Below are 15790 nucleotides of genomic sequence, written 5' to 3'. Positions count from 1 at the left end.
TAACACTTTAGCAATATTGTCTTCTGATTGATGAACACAGTATATCTCTCCATTTATTAGGTCTTCTTCAGATTCTCTCAGCAATGTTTTGTAGTTCTCAGAGTACAAATCTTGCACATGTTTTGTTGAATTTATCCTTAAATATTTTAACATTTTGATGCTATTTTAAGTGGTATTGCTTATTAATTTCTATTTCCATTGCTAGTATAAAGAATATCTTCTGTTCTGTAACCATGCTAAACTCACTTATTAGTTCTAGTATCATTTTCTTTTTTTAAAAAATATAATCCATTAGTGGTGCCTATCTGGCTCAGTTGGTAGAACATGTGATTCCTGGTCTTGGGGATGTAAGTTTGGGCCCCATATTGGGTGTACAGATTACTTAAAATTGAAAAAAAGAATGAAAAGAATAGAATCTATTAGATTTTATACTTAGAACATTAGGTTTACAAATACAGGATGTTTTACAATTCCCTTTCCAATCTGGATATCTTTTGTTCCTTTTTCTTGTTTTATTGTACTGGCTAGTATCTCCAATTTAATGTTCATAGAACATGGGTATTACTACCTTATTCCTAATTTAGGGGAAAGCATTTACTCTTTCACAGTTAAATTTTATGTAAGCTGTAGATTTCTCCCTGATGTCCACTATCAGGTTGAGGAAGTTCCTTCTATTCCTGGTTTATTTTTTTTATTTATTTTTAATTTATTTATGATAGTCACAGAGAGAGAGAGAGAGGCAGAGACACAGGCAGAGGGAGAAGCAGGCTCCATGCACCCGGAGCCCGACGTGGGATTCGATCCCAGGTCTCCAGGATCGCGCCCTGGGCCAAAGGCAGGTGCCAAACCACTGCGCCACCCAGGGATTCCGTATTCCTGGTTTAATGACTGTTTTTGTTGTTGTTGTTTGTTTGTTTGTTTTACCTGAGATGGATGTTGGATTTTGTCAAAATGCTTTTCCTGAATCTTTTTTTTTTTACTCAAAAATTCTGAATTTATTTTTTTTTCAAAACAAACACTGGGACATGATTATGAGAACCCAATGACATTAGACATTGTATTCTATGGATAATTACCATAGCCACATTCCAAAATATTCTTTTCCTTGAGAGTGAACTTCATGAAAGTTACTCTTCCAGAAAACATAGTATGGTAATATAGGCCTCATGAGCCTTTGAAATTTTTAAGTAATCTTCAGTGATGTTGATGAGAAATTCTTTCATTGTGGAATTAATTCTCCAGTCTCCAGAATTTTATCACCTGGAAATATGGAAATGATCATATAGTTTTCCTTTTGAATTGTTAATATGGTACATTACGTTGATTGGTTTTCTGTTGTTTTTTTTTTAAAGATTTTATTTATTTATTCATGAGAGACACACAGAGAGAGGCAGAGACATAGGCAGAGGGAGAAGCAGGCTCCCTGGGGGGAGCCTGATGGGGGACTCGATCCCAGGACTCTGAGATCACAACCTGAGCCAAAGGCAGACATTCAACCACTGAGCCACTCAGATGCCCCTACATTGATTGGCTGTCAAATGTTAAAGCAATTTTGCATTCCTGAGATAACTCCAATTGGTCATTATGTATTTTTATATATTATTAGATTTGGTTTCTTATATTTTTTTAAAAGATTTTTGCATCTTTGTTCATGAGGGATATTGGTTTATAGCTTTCTTTTCTTGTCATGTTCCTTCTTGGTCTTATCAAATAGTTGTGTAGTGTTTCAACCTCTTCAATAGTCTGGAAGGGTTTTTGTAGAATTCATTTTATTTTTCTTTAAATGTTTGTAAGATTCACCAATAAAACCATATAGGCTTAATAGTTTCCTTGGTGGGAAGTCAATTTCTTTGGTTTGCCATCTGAGTGTTTTCTCTTTTATTTCTGATCATTCTGGCTCTTATCAATTGTATTGATCTTAAAGAGCCAGCTTTGGGTTTCTTTTTTTTTTTTTTTAAGATTTTATTTATTTATTCATGGGAGACACACAGAGAGAGGCAGAGACACAGGCAGAGGGAGAAGCAGGCTCCCTGTGGGGAAGCTGATACAGGACTTGATCCCAGGACCCTGGGGTCATGACCTGAGCCAACAGCAGATGCTCAACCACTGAGCCTTCCAGGTGCTCTACCAGCTGTGGGTTTCATTGATATTTCTCTGTTGTTTTTATTTTCCATTTCACTAATTTCTGCTGTGATTTTTATACATTCCTTTCTTGTGCTTACTTTTTCTATTTTCTTTTATTAAAAAATTATTTATTTATTTTAGAGAGAGTGTGTGGGAGTGCACAAGTTGATGGTGGTGGGCAGAGGGATATGGGGAGACAAATCCTCAAACAGACTCTTTGCTGAGCATGGAGCCTGCCAAAGGGCTCAATTCCAGGACATTGATCATGGCCTGAGCCAAAGGTAGACACAATCAAATGAGTCACCCAGGTGACCCCCACAATGAATTTTTAAAGACATTTAAAGAATAAGAAAAATAATCTTTTATATTTACCCACATAGGTACTATTTTTTGTGTTTTTCATTCCTTTGTATAGATACAGAATTTTTTTTTTTTGCCTTAAGCACTCTTTATTATTTCTTATACTACAAGTCTGACAGTGTTGAACTCTTTTGGCTTGTGTGTGTCCAAGAAGTCTTTATTTTGCCTTCACTTTTGAAAGGTATTGTCACTAGGGATAGAATTCTAGGTTGACAGCTTTTTCCTCAGTACTCCAGAGCTGTTGGTCCACTGTCTTTAGGCTTACATTGTTACTATTGAGAAGTCTGCTGTTATTTTTATTCATGTTCATCTACATATAATATGGGTTTTCTTTTTTTTCAAAGATTTTATTTATTTATTCATGAGAGACACAGAGAGAGGCAGAGACACAGGCAGAGGGATGGGTTTTCTTTTCTACAGTTATTTTGAAGTTTTTCTCTTTATCACTAGTTTTAAAAAGTTTGATCATGATGTTCCTTGGTGAGCTTTCCTTTATGTTTCTTGTGCTGAAGGCACATTGACATTTTTCTATCTGTGGGCTCATCATTTTCATCAAATTTGGAAAAATTTGTCCATTATTTTTTCAAATATTTTCTTTCAGGCACTCTAATTCAACTCATATTAGGTCACTTGAATTTGTCTTAAAGTTCACTGGTATTTTATTATTGTTGAGAATCTTTTTATGTTCTATGTTTCACTGTGGATGGTTTTTATTGCTGTTTTTCAAGTTTAACGGTCATTTATTTTATAATGTATAATCTGTTGTTAATACCATGGTTTTCATCTCTAGAAGTTTTACTTGGACTTTTTCTATGTCTTTCTTATCTTTAACAAACTCATTCTTTCTTTTATCTCCTTCAGCATATGGAATGCAGTTGACATAGCTGTTTTAATATCATTGTCTAATAATGCTACCATTGCGTCATTTTGGGCTAATTTTCAGTGGATTGATTTGTCTCCTAATCACGTGCCATATTTTTCTGCTTCTTTGCACACCTAGCAATTTTTTACTGATGTTAGATATTCTGAATTTTAACTTTTGAGGTGCACATATTTTTGTTTTCCTATACAAATCCTTAAGCTTTGTTCTGGGATACAGTTTTTTGGAAATAGTTTGATCCTTTTGAGTTTTGCTTTAGTATAGTGCTATTGAGTCAAGCACTTGAGTCTTCTCTTTTAAACTTTTTTTTTTTTTTTTTTTTTTTTTAGGTGGGAGAAGAGCAGCACTTACTCCAGGGTTAATTTTGGCTCACCACAGAAACAAAAACCTTTTGGGTACTCTATCCAGTGTTCTGTGAATTATGAGATTTGTCATTCTGGCTGCTGAGAACAGAAAACTACTAGTCCCACAAGAGCTCTGAGTAATATTCCATCTAATCCTTTTGGGTGGTTTTCTCAAATGCATATGTTGATTAGTATTCAGTTGAGGATTCTGGGGAGGGGCACTCTGAAGATCTCTAGAGATTTCTCTTATTGCAGCTCTCTTGTCTCCAATACTCTTCCTTCCCAACTCACAGCTTTATCTCAACTTAGGGAGATTGCCAGGCCATGACTCCATTACCCCTCACTGCTGGGACAATCATAGGACCCACTTGGTTGATTTCCCATTTCAGTCCTTTTATTTATTTATTTATTTATTTTTGCCTAAAGTCCAATGTCTTGAAAATTATTAAATATATTTTGCTCAGTGCTTAGTTGTTTTAGGGGGGAGAATAAAACCACTCTCTGTTTTTCCATCTTGGTCAGAAGTAGAACTCTATAATTAAAAAAAAAAAATCCAAACATGTCTTTTGACTCCCTACTTATTGATTACATCTTCATATTCACGGTGTATTTATAATTGTGTACATTGCATTATTGAATATTTTCCCGACAGAGAAATTTTGTTTTGACTAGACATTGATGAGAAATTAATTGCCCGTTATGATTTTACATATCCAATAACTAGATAAATTTTTTAGAGACCAGCTTCTGACTCCATTCATTTCAAACCTTGTTGCCCTCCATTTCTCACTTGACTTCTAGTGCTAGGTGCTATAGGATATATCAATAGCAATAGAACTGTTGGCACTTTTCCTTCATATCATGCAAAGTGAGGCAGCATAATGAAGAATGGGAGCATTCCTACACCAGGATGGCTGGCAAAAACTCAAGTATACATGGAAATGACTGCAAATCACATAAGCATATTCTACTCAAAAGTAGTCCCCTTTAGCTGAATTCCAAAAATGATTGTGGCCACCATTCCAAGGTTACCCAACATGGGGAAAAGTATTATGTAGGAGAAGTCAGAATGAAGAGAGACAGCAGTCATAACTGATTGCAGTTAAGATATCTTACTTTTGCAAATCTTATAAAAACATACGGCCATGTGAACACATTCCTTGGCCTCTTTAGGGTTGGGAAGGGGTCATGTCAGCCATGGTTCTTGAAGCTTAAACTTCATTAGCTTCATGGTATAACTGTTTCTGCTCATGATGCCTCAGTTCAGGATCCCAGTGGTTCTCCCAGCAAGAGTCCAGAGTCTTTCCCTGGGCAGACTATCCCCTTTCCTGTTCTTTCCTTCTCCAGATCAGCACTCCCACCCCGGGCTTTTCACCATGCCCGCGGGCAACTCCGTGCATTACAGAGGTCGTCATTTCTTGGAATGTCCTTCATCCCTTTCTTCATCTGGGAGCATCTCTGCCTACTTGAAGGCCGGGACATGTGTCACCGCCTCTGTGTGACCATTGCTGACTCCACCGGGAATTAATTGTGTTGCCACAGCCTCCTCCTGTTTTTATGATAGAATCACGGCTCACTGTTCCCGGGGCTGCACCAGACGACCCGCCACGCTGGCGGAGGGCTTGCGCGTGCGCTCTCGAGTGTGAGGTCCTGCCTTTGCTCACTTAGCCCCCCCCCATCCTGCGAGGAGGCTCCCCTTGTTCTCATCCCTTTAGCTAGTTCCGGCTTCCACCCGCGCCGCGGGCGGGGGCTGCGCCTCCCCATTCTGGAGGCGGCTGAGCGCAGGACCGAGGGACGGAGGGACAGAGGGACGCAGCCCCGCTCGCGCCCGCAGCCCGCACTCGGGTCCGGGTCCCTCCCGGACCGTCGCCGCGACCCAAGCGCCAGGGGGCGCCAGCGCCTCGGCTTTCCGGCCCAGCCCCGCCGGGAGCCCCCGCGTCCCTTCCCCACGTGCCGCCCGGGGGTCGCCTCCCTCACCCCCGCTCCGCCGGGTCCCCGCGGTGGGCCGGGCCCCGCTCCACGTGGTCGCGCCGGATGCGCGCAAAGCCCTCCGAGGGAGGGTCCGGGGCTTCACCGTCGGGTGCTGACCGGGGCCAGCGGAGGCTCCTCGACCCGCCCGAGCAGCCCCCCGGCCCCCGACGGCGGCACGGCCCCTGTTGGGAGCCTCTGTCGCTCCCCCCGGTGTCCTGCGCCCGCGCGGCGCGCACGACCCGTCAGCACAGACCGGCTGCGCTGTCCTCCCTTCGGTCTACTTAAAGCCGGTGCCCGCGGCCCGCAGATTCCCCCGCCTCGCCCGCTCGGGGGCACCTGCTGCGTCCCTCCCTGCGCGGCCCGGGAGGTCACATCTGCGACCCTCGTTCTCCCGGCAGAGTGTCGAGTCCAGCCCTTGGCGCGAGGCTCGGCCCGCAGCGGCCTCCTAATAGACACGGGAATAGACGGCCGCATGCCCGGCGCGCGCCCAGACGGCTCCGGGCCTGCGGCCGGCAGCAGCTGCAGACAGCGGCCCGAAATATGCGCTTGAGATTTCACAGGCCGACACGTCCGCTTCGTCCCACCTCCCTCGTGTTTGCACCCCGCTGGGACCGCAGCCTCCCGGAAGGCGGAAGGCGGGGAGGAGGAATGTGGGCGCGCGGCGGCGGGCAGGCGGGGCGGGCTCAGCGGTGTTGGGCGGGGGACGCCCGAGCGGGGAGCAGCGCTTTCCCGCGGCGGGAAGGAGGCCCGCACGGAGACAGGGAGGGAGCGAGCCGGGGGGAGATGCCCAGATCCGAGGAGAGCAGAGGGACGTGAGCCCCGAATGGGAGCTTGGCGTGTGGCCCCGGGGCGGACTCGCCGGGGCGGGAGAAGGAAAACCCTGGGGATGAAGAGGGGCCTTTCGCGGCGAACCGCCCCGCCCCCCGCAGGACACCCTGGAAGGCTTCGCCTTGGGTCGGGTGGGAGTCCCAGTCCCTGGGGCAGCGGGAGTGGGCAGTGCAGGGAGGGAGGCGGCACGGCTTTGAGGCTGCAGAGAGCCCTTCCCGGGGGCGGCGCGGCGGGGAGGGCGCGGGCGGCGCCGGGGGCGGCGCGGCGGGGAGGGCGCGGGCGGCGCCGGGGGCGGCGCGGCGGGGAGGGCGCGGGCGGCGCCGAGGGCGGCGCGGCGGGGAGGGCGCGGGCGGCGCCGGGGGCCGCGTGGCGGCTCGGGCCTCCGGGCGCGGGCGGCCGTGCCCGCGGCGCGCGAGGCCCGTCGGCCGGGGAGCGAGGCCAGCCTCGGCCGACTTCCAGCCCCGAGCCGCGCAGCGGGAAGCGGCCTGGACTAGCAGCGCTGCCGCCTCCCGCCGCCTCACCTGGCTGGGAACCCGCTTCGCGGGCCGGAGGACGGGCCTTGCGCGGCAGCGTAGGGCGGGTGCGGCGGGCAGCCCAGCCAGGGCCGGAGGATGGGCTTGGACGGCGGGGCGGCCCGGCGACCGGGACGCGGGCCCAGACCTCGGAGGGCGGAGGGTCCGCGGAGGAGGCGCCGACCCCGGGTGCGCCCCACACCCACGACACCCGCTGACGTGAGCACCCGCGGACCTCCGGGCGGCGTCCGCGGACCTGCAGTGGGGCCCGCCAGCCCTGGCGTCCGAGGGCTGGGCGCGTGCAGCGACTCGTCCTTCTGCGGCGCCTCACCCGCAGCCTCGAGCCTTCGGCGTCCGGTTCGCGCCGCGCCGGGACCGACAAGCTCCCACGCCGGCCGCCCGCGTCCGTCAGCGTGACTGTTCCCGGCGGCCGTGGCGGAGCGAGGAGCGGGCCGGAGGCCTGCGGTGCCGCCGGATCCCAGCGGTGCCCCCGAATCGGCGCCGCCCCGGCCGCACTCGGCCCGGCTCCGTCGCGGCGCGCGCCAGTCACCGCTGGGTTCGGGCGTTGGCGGCGGCGTTAGTGAAGCCACGCAGGTTCCCTGGCACCAAACCACATAGGAAGGGCGCCTGCTCCCCTTGGGGGGCCTCGGTCAGGACCCAAGGAGCGGAGGAGAGTCCGAGATGGAGCCCGGGAAGTGAGGGGCTCAGCAAGGGGTACCCTCGGCATCCACAGGAAGGGACGGGGCGGGGGGGGGGGGGAGGGAAGGCCGAGCTGGCCGCAGCCCCACGGGGCTTTTGAAGCAGGTAATGACCTGCTTGATCAAGAGTCCTCTTGATCTGGGACAGGAGGCCAGGTCTTTTTTTTTTTTTTAAGATTTTATTCATTCATTCATTCATTCATTCATTCATTTATGAGAGAGCGAGGAATGTGGTGGTGGGGGGACGTGAGGGGCAAGAGAGGGAGGAGCAGCCTCCCCACTGAGCAGGGAGCCCACTATGGGGTTGTGTCCTGGGACCCTGAAGCAGACGCTGCCCCGCAGGTGCCCCCCTGAGCAGGGGACCCCGCCCACCACACATGGGCTCCATCCCAGGACCCTGATATCATGACCTGAGTCGAAGGCAGACGCTTACCTGACACATCCCTCCAGGCGCCCCTAAATCCTTCATCTCTGAAGGGACTTGAGTATCTCCCGTCAGTCTGCTGTACTCTTGTCAAATTAAGTAGGTGCCGGAGTCCCCAGGGAGAAGGCCAATCTTGTTGCCACGCCTCCCAGTAATTTCTCCAAGGTCACCATTCACGGTGGCATCAGGAGAGAGCCCTGTGCTCGCTGGCCTAATGGCAGCACCAACATTCACACTATCGGGACAAGAGAAGCTGTGTTCACAGGCCTCCGAGCAGTAAGTCACTCGCAGGTGTCCCAGGATGATTCATGTGACTCCTTTCGAAGCTTGATCTTCATTTCTCTCTTGCTGGTGGAGATTGTGGGGGTAGGAGGGAACATTTATGAGGAATGTAGCATTTTTGCCAGAAGGTCCTTTCCCTATTTGCCTTTCCCGAGGTCTTCCCTACAAGTTCCTGGGGAATACGTTGCAGAGGGCTGGGCCCTGCGAGCTCCTTCCACCAGCTCAGAGCCCTGCAGAAAGCGCAGCACACAGTGTCTGGTCGGTCTCCCTGAAACCGCATGCCGCTCCTGGGGACTCACGTGTCCCTGCCCACGTCCTAGGACTAAGGAAGCCAACGGACACAGTGCAAACACAGGGAGATACCTTCTACCAGGTCGAGACTGCTTTGGAAAGAGGAGACATTCGCCCCTTTTCTAGTTAACAGGCTCCTGCCCACAAAGAACTCTGTTGCTGCCATAGTGCTCTTGCCAGGATCACCTTCACTAACCGCACGTGGCATCTAAACCCCAATTCCGTTGGTTAGTTGCCTCTGTTAAGATTTTGTGGGTCAATGTTCTGCTCCTCCCAACTAGAATGTGGGCATCTTGAGGGCAAGGAACAGTTACACTGGTTTTCCATAATTCCTACCTTGGTTTCTGGCTCATCTTAAACTTAGGAAACATCTGGCTGCTTGAGGGGAATCACAAGAAAGATATTACTGACTTTTTTTGGGGGGGGGGGCACAGGGGAGGAACGGTGGGAGGGGTGAGAACCTCAAGCAGGCTCCACGCCCAGGGCGGGACCCTACATGGGGCTTGATCTCGAGATCCGGAGATCGGAGATGGTGACCCAAAGCCAAAATCAAGATTCAGGCAATGGCTGAGCTGCCCCAGCATCCCTGTTTTTGTCCAACTTCTGTGATCCAGTGAAGGTCTCCTGGCACTGGCTGGGTCTGAAAATTCACTCCTGGGGGTGGGGTTTTTTAGGATGAGTGGAAGGAGCAGTGTGGTGTCCTGCAGGGTTCACACCTGGTCTATCCTAAGAATCAGCCTGGGTATTTACTAAAGCCCCACCTGGGGCTACGGAGTCAGAATCCCCGGGGTAGGGCCTGGGCACGGCTACCTGCTGCCTCAGGAGAAGCCAGGAAACACAGGTAGTGGAAAACAGGAAGCACTGGGGGCTTCAGTCCAGGTGGCACTTACTAAGGGCCCTTGTGTGAACCTCTGGGCCCCAAGGGCCTCAAGTACACAGGGTGCTTGGACCCAAGTAGGCGCTCTTGGTTCTATCACTGACAGTCTGGCCAACCAGATTCAAGAGTTTAAACTATCTCCTGAGGTCAGAGGCAAAGGACAAGTTCTTGTGAAAGAGCAGGGAAGGTTATGAGGCACCATTTCTCAAAATGCGAGCCGCAGAGCACCTGAGCAGCCAGCCCCAAGGCCCAATCCTCAGGAGTCTTATTTTAGAAGCTTCCAGGTTATGGCGAAGTTTGAGAACCACTACCTCGGTCTCCTTTCCCCTCCTCTGCTTTTACCAATGAACTGGCCATTGACAGCTGGCAGATGGGTGATCTCCAGAGTTTTCTCAACCTGTTTTACAGCGATTAGGTGTAAGTAACTCCTTTGGAACACTGCTCACTGGCTACTTTGGCCTTAGGATTCTGAGAATAGATACTACTTTGAAGCCAGCGTTTCAAGACATTTGAGGTTCTGTTTAAAGGACCAAGCATCATAAGAGCACTTTATAAATTAATGACAAGGTGGCCTTGCTACTTCTGGGGAAGACAGGCAGAGCAGGAGGACCCAGGCTCACCCGTCCCATGGATACGCCTCGGCGACACCCACGTCAGTAGAAATAACTCAGAAAATGAACCAAAGCCTAGAAGAATGTTCTCCACAGCTGGGTGTAGAGAAGAGGCCACATCCAAGAGTGTTGGAGGGCGGAGACGCTGTCTGTGGGAGGGAGGAAGGGAGGCTCTGGGCACAGAGGGCAGAGGGGAGGCCCCACGCCAGGCTCAAGGGACCCTGAGAAAACGAGGCACTGCCCAGCGGCTGGTACAGGAACACAGACACGCCCAGTGTTAGCTGAAACACTCATTCATTGGCTTGAAGGATGGCAACTCACCACATGTGACTATCCCCGCTGTCACAGGAGCTTCAGGGGCTTCTGCCGCTTGCAGCCTGCCCTGGCTAACGGTGCAGCCCAGGAGCACTGGATGAGGAGACACGGGGCACACTGGTCATTTTGTCAAATGCCCGGGCAGGCCAAGAGCAGGCATCCTTACAGTCGGGAGCACGAATCAGGGATGGCTGCAGGGTTTCTGGATCCTCTGAAGCTCTCGACCACATTATGCCTCTTGGTATGCCCATTTTTCTGGGGACAGAGTCTAGCTTTTCTTAAATTCTCAGGTCTGGAACCCCCAAGGGTTTAAGGATTGCAGGCTGGATTACTGCCAAGGCTTCCTCTAGCTCTAAGGTTCTAAAGAAAACCAATATCCCAGCTCCTTGTGGAGCCTAACACGGATGGGTTACTGACCTCACTTGGTTTTTGGAAGCCACAGGCGACTGCTCCCTCTACACCACCTGCTCCTTCCCTGACAAAACAGACCCAGTTGTGCAACATCCTTCACTTTGTACAAACAAGACTAGATTTTGCCCAGACAGTATGATTTAACTTGTTTTAATGCAGTCTGCTATAAAAATGGATGAAGACTTCTGCATGGTACATTTGGCTTCACAATGAGAATGCCTGGTTAGTGCCTGTGGTCTGTGCTGCACATCCACTAGCATCTGCTGACTAGCAATCTAGCTTCCACAACATGGGTTAAGACCCAAGCTGTGGATTGTGGAACTTTTACTTAGCACACACACGATCTACAGCAAACTTAAAATACTAATCTATAATACCTAGCTGGATTATTGGATTCATTGCAATATTGTGCTTATTTATCTTAGAAGATAGGCAACTAGCAAAAATACACATTTCTTTTGCATTTCCCCACCCCCATATTACACTGTAAAAGAAATACATTATTCAGTGCACTTCCTAAGAAATAAACTTCCTTATAGAATCTCTCTCTATATAGATCTATGCCAAAACAAAGGAAGAGCACAATGCAACTTTTAAGATTACCATTTAAAGCAAGAGAGGTAATAACACTCTGAGACTGTAGCCCCCATCCTGTTTACAAAGTTTAGCTATTTTATCACTTCACTAGGCCGTGCGAGGGAATGAGGTTTAATGCATGATTGCCTTGGGAAGTTTATAAGATGCCCCATTCATCACTTGGTAGACACCCTGGGTCATTAGTGGTATTTTAATTTTTGATGTATCGGCCTTAATCAAACCGTAAGCCCTGGAGACACCAAATTGTGATTTATACATTGATTTCTATCACTGGCCTGTCTCCCATCAATTCATACTGGATTAAGAGGAAATAGGTTTAAATTACCGCAGGAGGACAGGGCTGCTGAGTAATGCTGGCCAGGGAGAATGTATGTGAGGATACCGGGACCTTGCCATCCCTGAGGACAAAAAGTCCTAGAACCACCTCATCTCAGCTGGGTTGCAAGGTCTTACTTGGAAGATGGGGAGAGTCATTATATCCTGTGGCCTCTGTCAGCTGTACCAGCCTATATGTTGGAAAGAGTGGAGGTGTTTGTCCTTAGAAACTCACAATAATGGAAATGACAGAAGTTTCTAGAATGAAAGAGGTTGCAGCTTGGCAGCTGGTGAGCTAAACCCAGCTGCAGAAGCGTTTAAACAGCAGTTTAAAATTGTTTTTGAATCTATTTTGATACTTCAAAGTGAGGACGTTTCTATGAAAATTTGGATTTCACAAAAACTTGAGCTGGTAACCCTGGTTGGGCACTACTGCATGGCGACAATTAGCTGGAGCTGAACAGGGGGGCTTGGGCACTTCAGTTAGCTACAGCTTCCCCCACCCTAGCTCTTACAGCCCCCGACTGACCGGTTTCACTCATTTACACAGCCAGTTGAGTTCTGTGACGCTGGGGTTGGTTTGACTCTGGCCCTTTATGACCCTGAAGATCTGACTTTGTTTGGAATTCCACGCCCTTTCTCTGACAGATGGGGTCCCAGCCACGTCTAGTTGCTCTGTTAGGTAATCCTAATGTGCATTTCTACTCACCTTTATGCTATATTGCAAACTCCAAAGGTATAATCACACTAATATTCATGTGTTTAGGTGTGTGTATGTGAAACATGTAAAGGGTTGTGCATCTATACAGATATATGTATACCTCCATTTAGGGAAAAGTTAATTTGGTTCCACAGATACAGACACCAAGTTCTGGCAGCTCGGACAAGAAGTGTGGCAATTTGGTAAAACCTGTATAATTCTGACTTATAATATTACAAAGATAGTGAATTTTAAGTTATTGCTTCGTGAGTACATAATAAAGATCTCATTCTGTTGCAAAATTTTTATACAGAATGAGTAACCATTTCCTATTCAAGTAACAGCAATTGGAATCAGAAGTTCCTTACACAACAGTAGATGCCTGAAGAGATTTTTTGAACGGAGATGTGATTTCCTTCTATTCAAGAATTGATGTGGGAAATGGGGAGTGACTTCATTTCAGAAGTACATGAAAATCAGCACCCCTACTGCTTCCTGCTCAGGAGGGATTCTTGAGGGCTCTAAGAGCTCAGCTTTGTGGTGAGGTCACACCTACCTTTAGGATTCCCGTCCTACTGATGCAGCCTTGTTTCTGAACACAAAGCTTATATTAAAACAGTAAAAGATTAAAAGCAGTGTTGGTTTTTAACATTCAGGATTCATGAAGGATCTCGTTTTCTGCAGTTACATGATCCATTTTGTATTGTTGCTGCAGGACCATATTTGTATTGCAGGCTTATTTCAGGCACTTTTGAAACATGTTCATCTGGAATAAAAATCTGCATGAACCACTTCTGCATAATTCAAAATGAGTGTTGAGTGATTTCTAGTCCCAAAATTAGACAGCAAATCACTGCCTGTCCTCAATTAGCTTTCTCCATCACAAGACAGTGACTGCTGAGCTTGAGACATCTTTGAGGTGCCCTTCTAGCTTTAGTACAAAGGTGTGAGGCATACAAATCCAAATGACTCACTTTCTACTTAAAAAAATACAAAGAAAGGCGAAATACACTAAATGGACTATACAGATGGTTTCAGCTCCTATCAAAATAAATAACATGATCTGACTCAACGGTTGGACTCTGAGCTCTTGGACGAAATCTGGTGGAATGTCAGCCGTGGAGACTCCCGCTAGGGACTAGCTGCTGGTGGGCAGGAGTATCTCCACGTCCTTGCCGTTAGCTACGATGGCAGTAGAAGAGCAGCTGACGGCTAGGTCTTCTGTGGTGGCCACAGAAGAGGCCTGGGAATGAGTTTTGGTCAGTGGAGTGGTAGTGGATGGAGAAGGGGTGAGGCCAGGTTTTTTGGGTGGGATGGGTGGAGGATTTCCTCTCTCAGCTCTGGGGATGGTGGGGGACTTGATCCCTGGGGACAAAGGGCTCAGTGGGCTGGACACTTTCCCTGGAGTAGGGGAATGGCTGGTGTCACCTCTTGGGGTGGCAGTGTTGGCCAGATTTCGATAGTCTGTGCCAAAGGGAGAGCTATTGGGGGAGACGGGCTTGATGGACCCTTGCTGGCTAGTGAATCTGGAGAGCACCTGAGTGACTGTGTTGCGGGCCAGCTGTTTGGCAGCAGAGTTGTCTAGGAGGGTGGGAGACAGGTCCCTGGATGGGGGACTCTGCAGACCACTGGCCTGTTGGTCCTGATCTGCCTGGGACTGAAATTTGTGCCGAGCTGCATGGAACCGCTGGTTGATCCCTACTTGGTAGGAGGACTGGTAGCTGGGGCTGCTGGCTGAGGACCCCAGCAAGCGCTTAGTCAGCACTGGGGAGGAACAAGGAGAGGATGTGAGGGAGGAGGAGGCGGTACTGCTGGGAGACAGAGAGCCCCCACTGGACGGGAGGTGACTGGTTGCTGGGACGGGAGTCTCAATTCCCGCAGGACACCCACCATTCTCCACAGCTTTCTCTTGGGCCAACCCCACAGATCTGTCTCGTGGAGGCACTTGGCTCTCCGCACTGCTACCGATCATCGACTCCTTGGCAGTTTGTGTCTCTGGCTCAAAGTGGCCATTGGTTTTTGCATACGAGTAAGGAGGAGTGGTGGGACCAGGCAGCCCGGTGGCTGTCACCTTGGCTGTGTTGCTCCCATGGGTTCTTTCTGCCTGCGAACTTTCTGTTTGGCAAAACACAGATACCAGCATGGGAGGCTCAGTCAGGGTGCCTTTAGACACGGTTACTGGTTTCCTCACTTGCTCCGTGGGGCCACTATGCTGTTGAGAAGCCTCCAGGTCCTTCATTATCTTCTTCAGACTTTCCATCTCTTCCTTCAGGGTTTTGGTCCGGTTCTCTTCTCGGTTCAGTTTTGCTCTAAGTTGTTCTCTTTCGATGTCGAACTCAGACAGCTGCTTCTCCACCTGGGCTTCGGTCTGCAAGCCTCGTTTCCTCTCAGCTGCCAGCTCTTCCTCTAGTTGGCTCACCCGGCTCTTCTCCTTCTCCAGTTTCAGGCTCAGCTCGCCCGCCTTCTGCCCCTCCTCGGCTGCCTTGCTGGTGGCTTTCTTGCACTCGAGCACCAGCATGGACGACAGCTGCTTGTGGCGGGTGCGCTCCTCTTCCAGCTGGCTGGACAGCTTCTTCTGCTCTTTTTCAAACTTTTTCACTTGGGACTTCTCAAATTCCAACTAGAAAAGAAGGCCACCATACAGCTTGATTAGGATAAGAAAGCAAAGAGATGTGGTGCAAAGCTCCTATCAGGTAGTGCATCCCGGCTAGTGCTTGTCGGGCACATGGATTGCCACCTACGCTACATGCTTAGTTCAAATATGCCTGAAGCATCAGAGCACCTGCCACAGAAATGTACACACTACGGTTCAATCTTTCTCTGATGGTTTAGGAGGCACGTCTAAGTGCTCATATTGTATCCATAGGAATACGGGCCATTGTCTGTGTTTTAGGTCAGAGGGTCAAAGCGACCAGTATGGGTAACAGCAAGCCCTATGCACCAGGTTTCGTGATAAATGCTGATGGAAACAGAGCTATTCACTTATTTAACTCCAGTAGAGTTAATGTGGTGTTCTGTTTCAGGTGTATGATATAGTACTCATCCTGGTAAGTGTACCCTGTAAGAAGACAACACTTCTGAAGCTTCAGTAATCCTTCTTTTTGGTCTTTAAAACAAATAGATGCATTTAAATTGTACTTTTTACATAAATGCAGTCTATTTTAATTATCCTCCCCACCCTACTTAAGGCACAGCAACCCTGTGCAAGAGGGAAAGGGTTGACAGAACTCTATTAGTCAGTGTTTTTCAA

At 49.1% G+C, this 15790-nt stretch overlaps 1 protein-coding gene across 1 annotated transcript in view; it reads right to left on the bottom strand.

Annotated features, from left to right (window-relative positions):
- Positions 1–11062: 11062 nt before the first annotated feature.
- The window catches only part of CTTNBP2NL (CTTNBP2 N-terminal like), a 52939-nt gene continuing 48211 nt past the window's right edge, over positions 11063–15790 (bottom strand). The window contains exon 6 of the mRNA XM_041756480.1: positions 11063–15160. Coding sequence (XP_041612414.1) covers positions 13679–15160 — 1482 coding nt within the window. The 3' untranslated portion in view covers positions 11063–13678. The remainder of the gene's footprint in view (positions 15161–15790) is intronic.

This window comes from Vulpes lagopus, chromosome 5, assembly GCF_018345385.1.
Source record: "Vulpes lagopus strain Blue_001 chromosome 5, ASM1834538v1, whole genome shotgun sequence".
NCBI lineage: Eukaryota > Metazoa > Chordata > Mammalia > Carnivora > Canidae > Vulpes > Vulpes lagopus.
The sequence above is the reverse complement of the archived record's forward strand: the minus strand, read 5'-3'. Positions and strand labels throughout refer to the sequence as shown.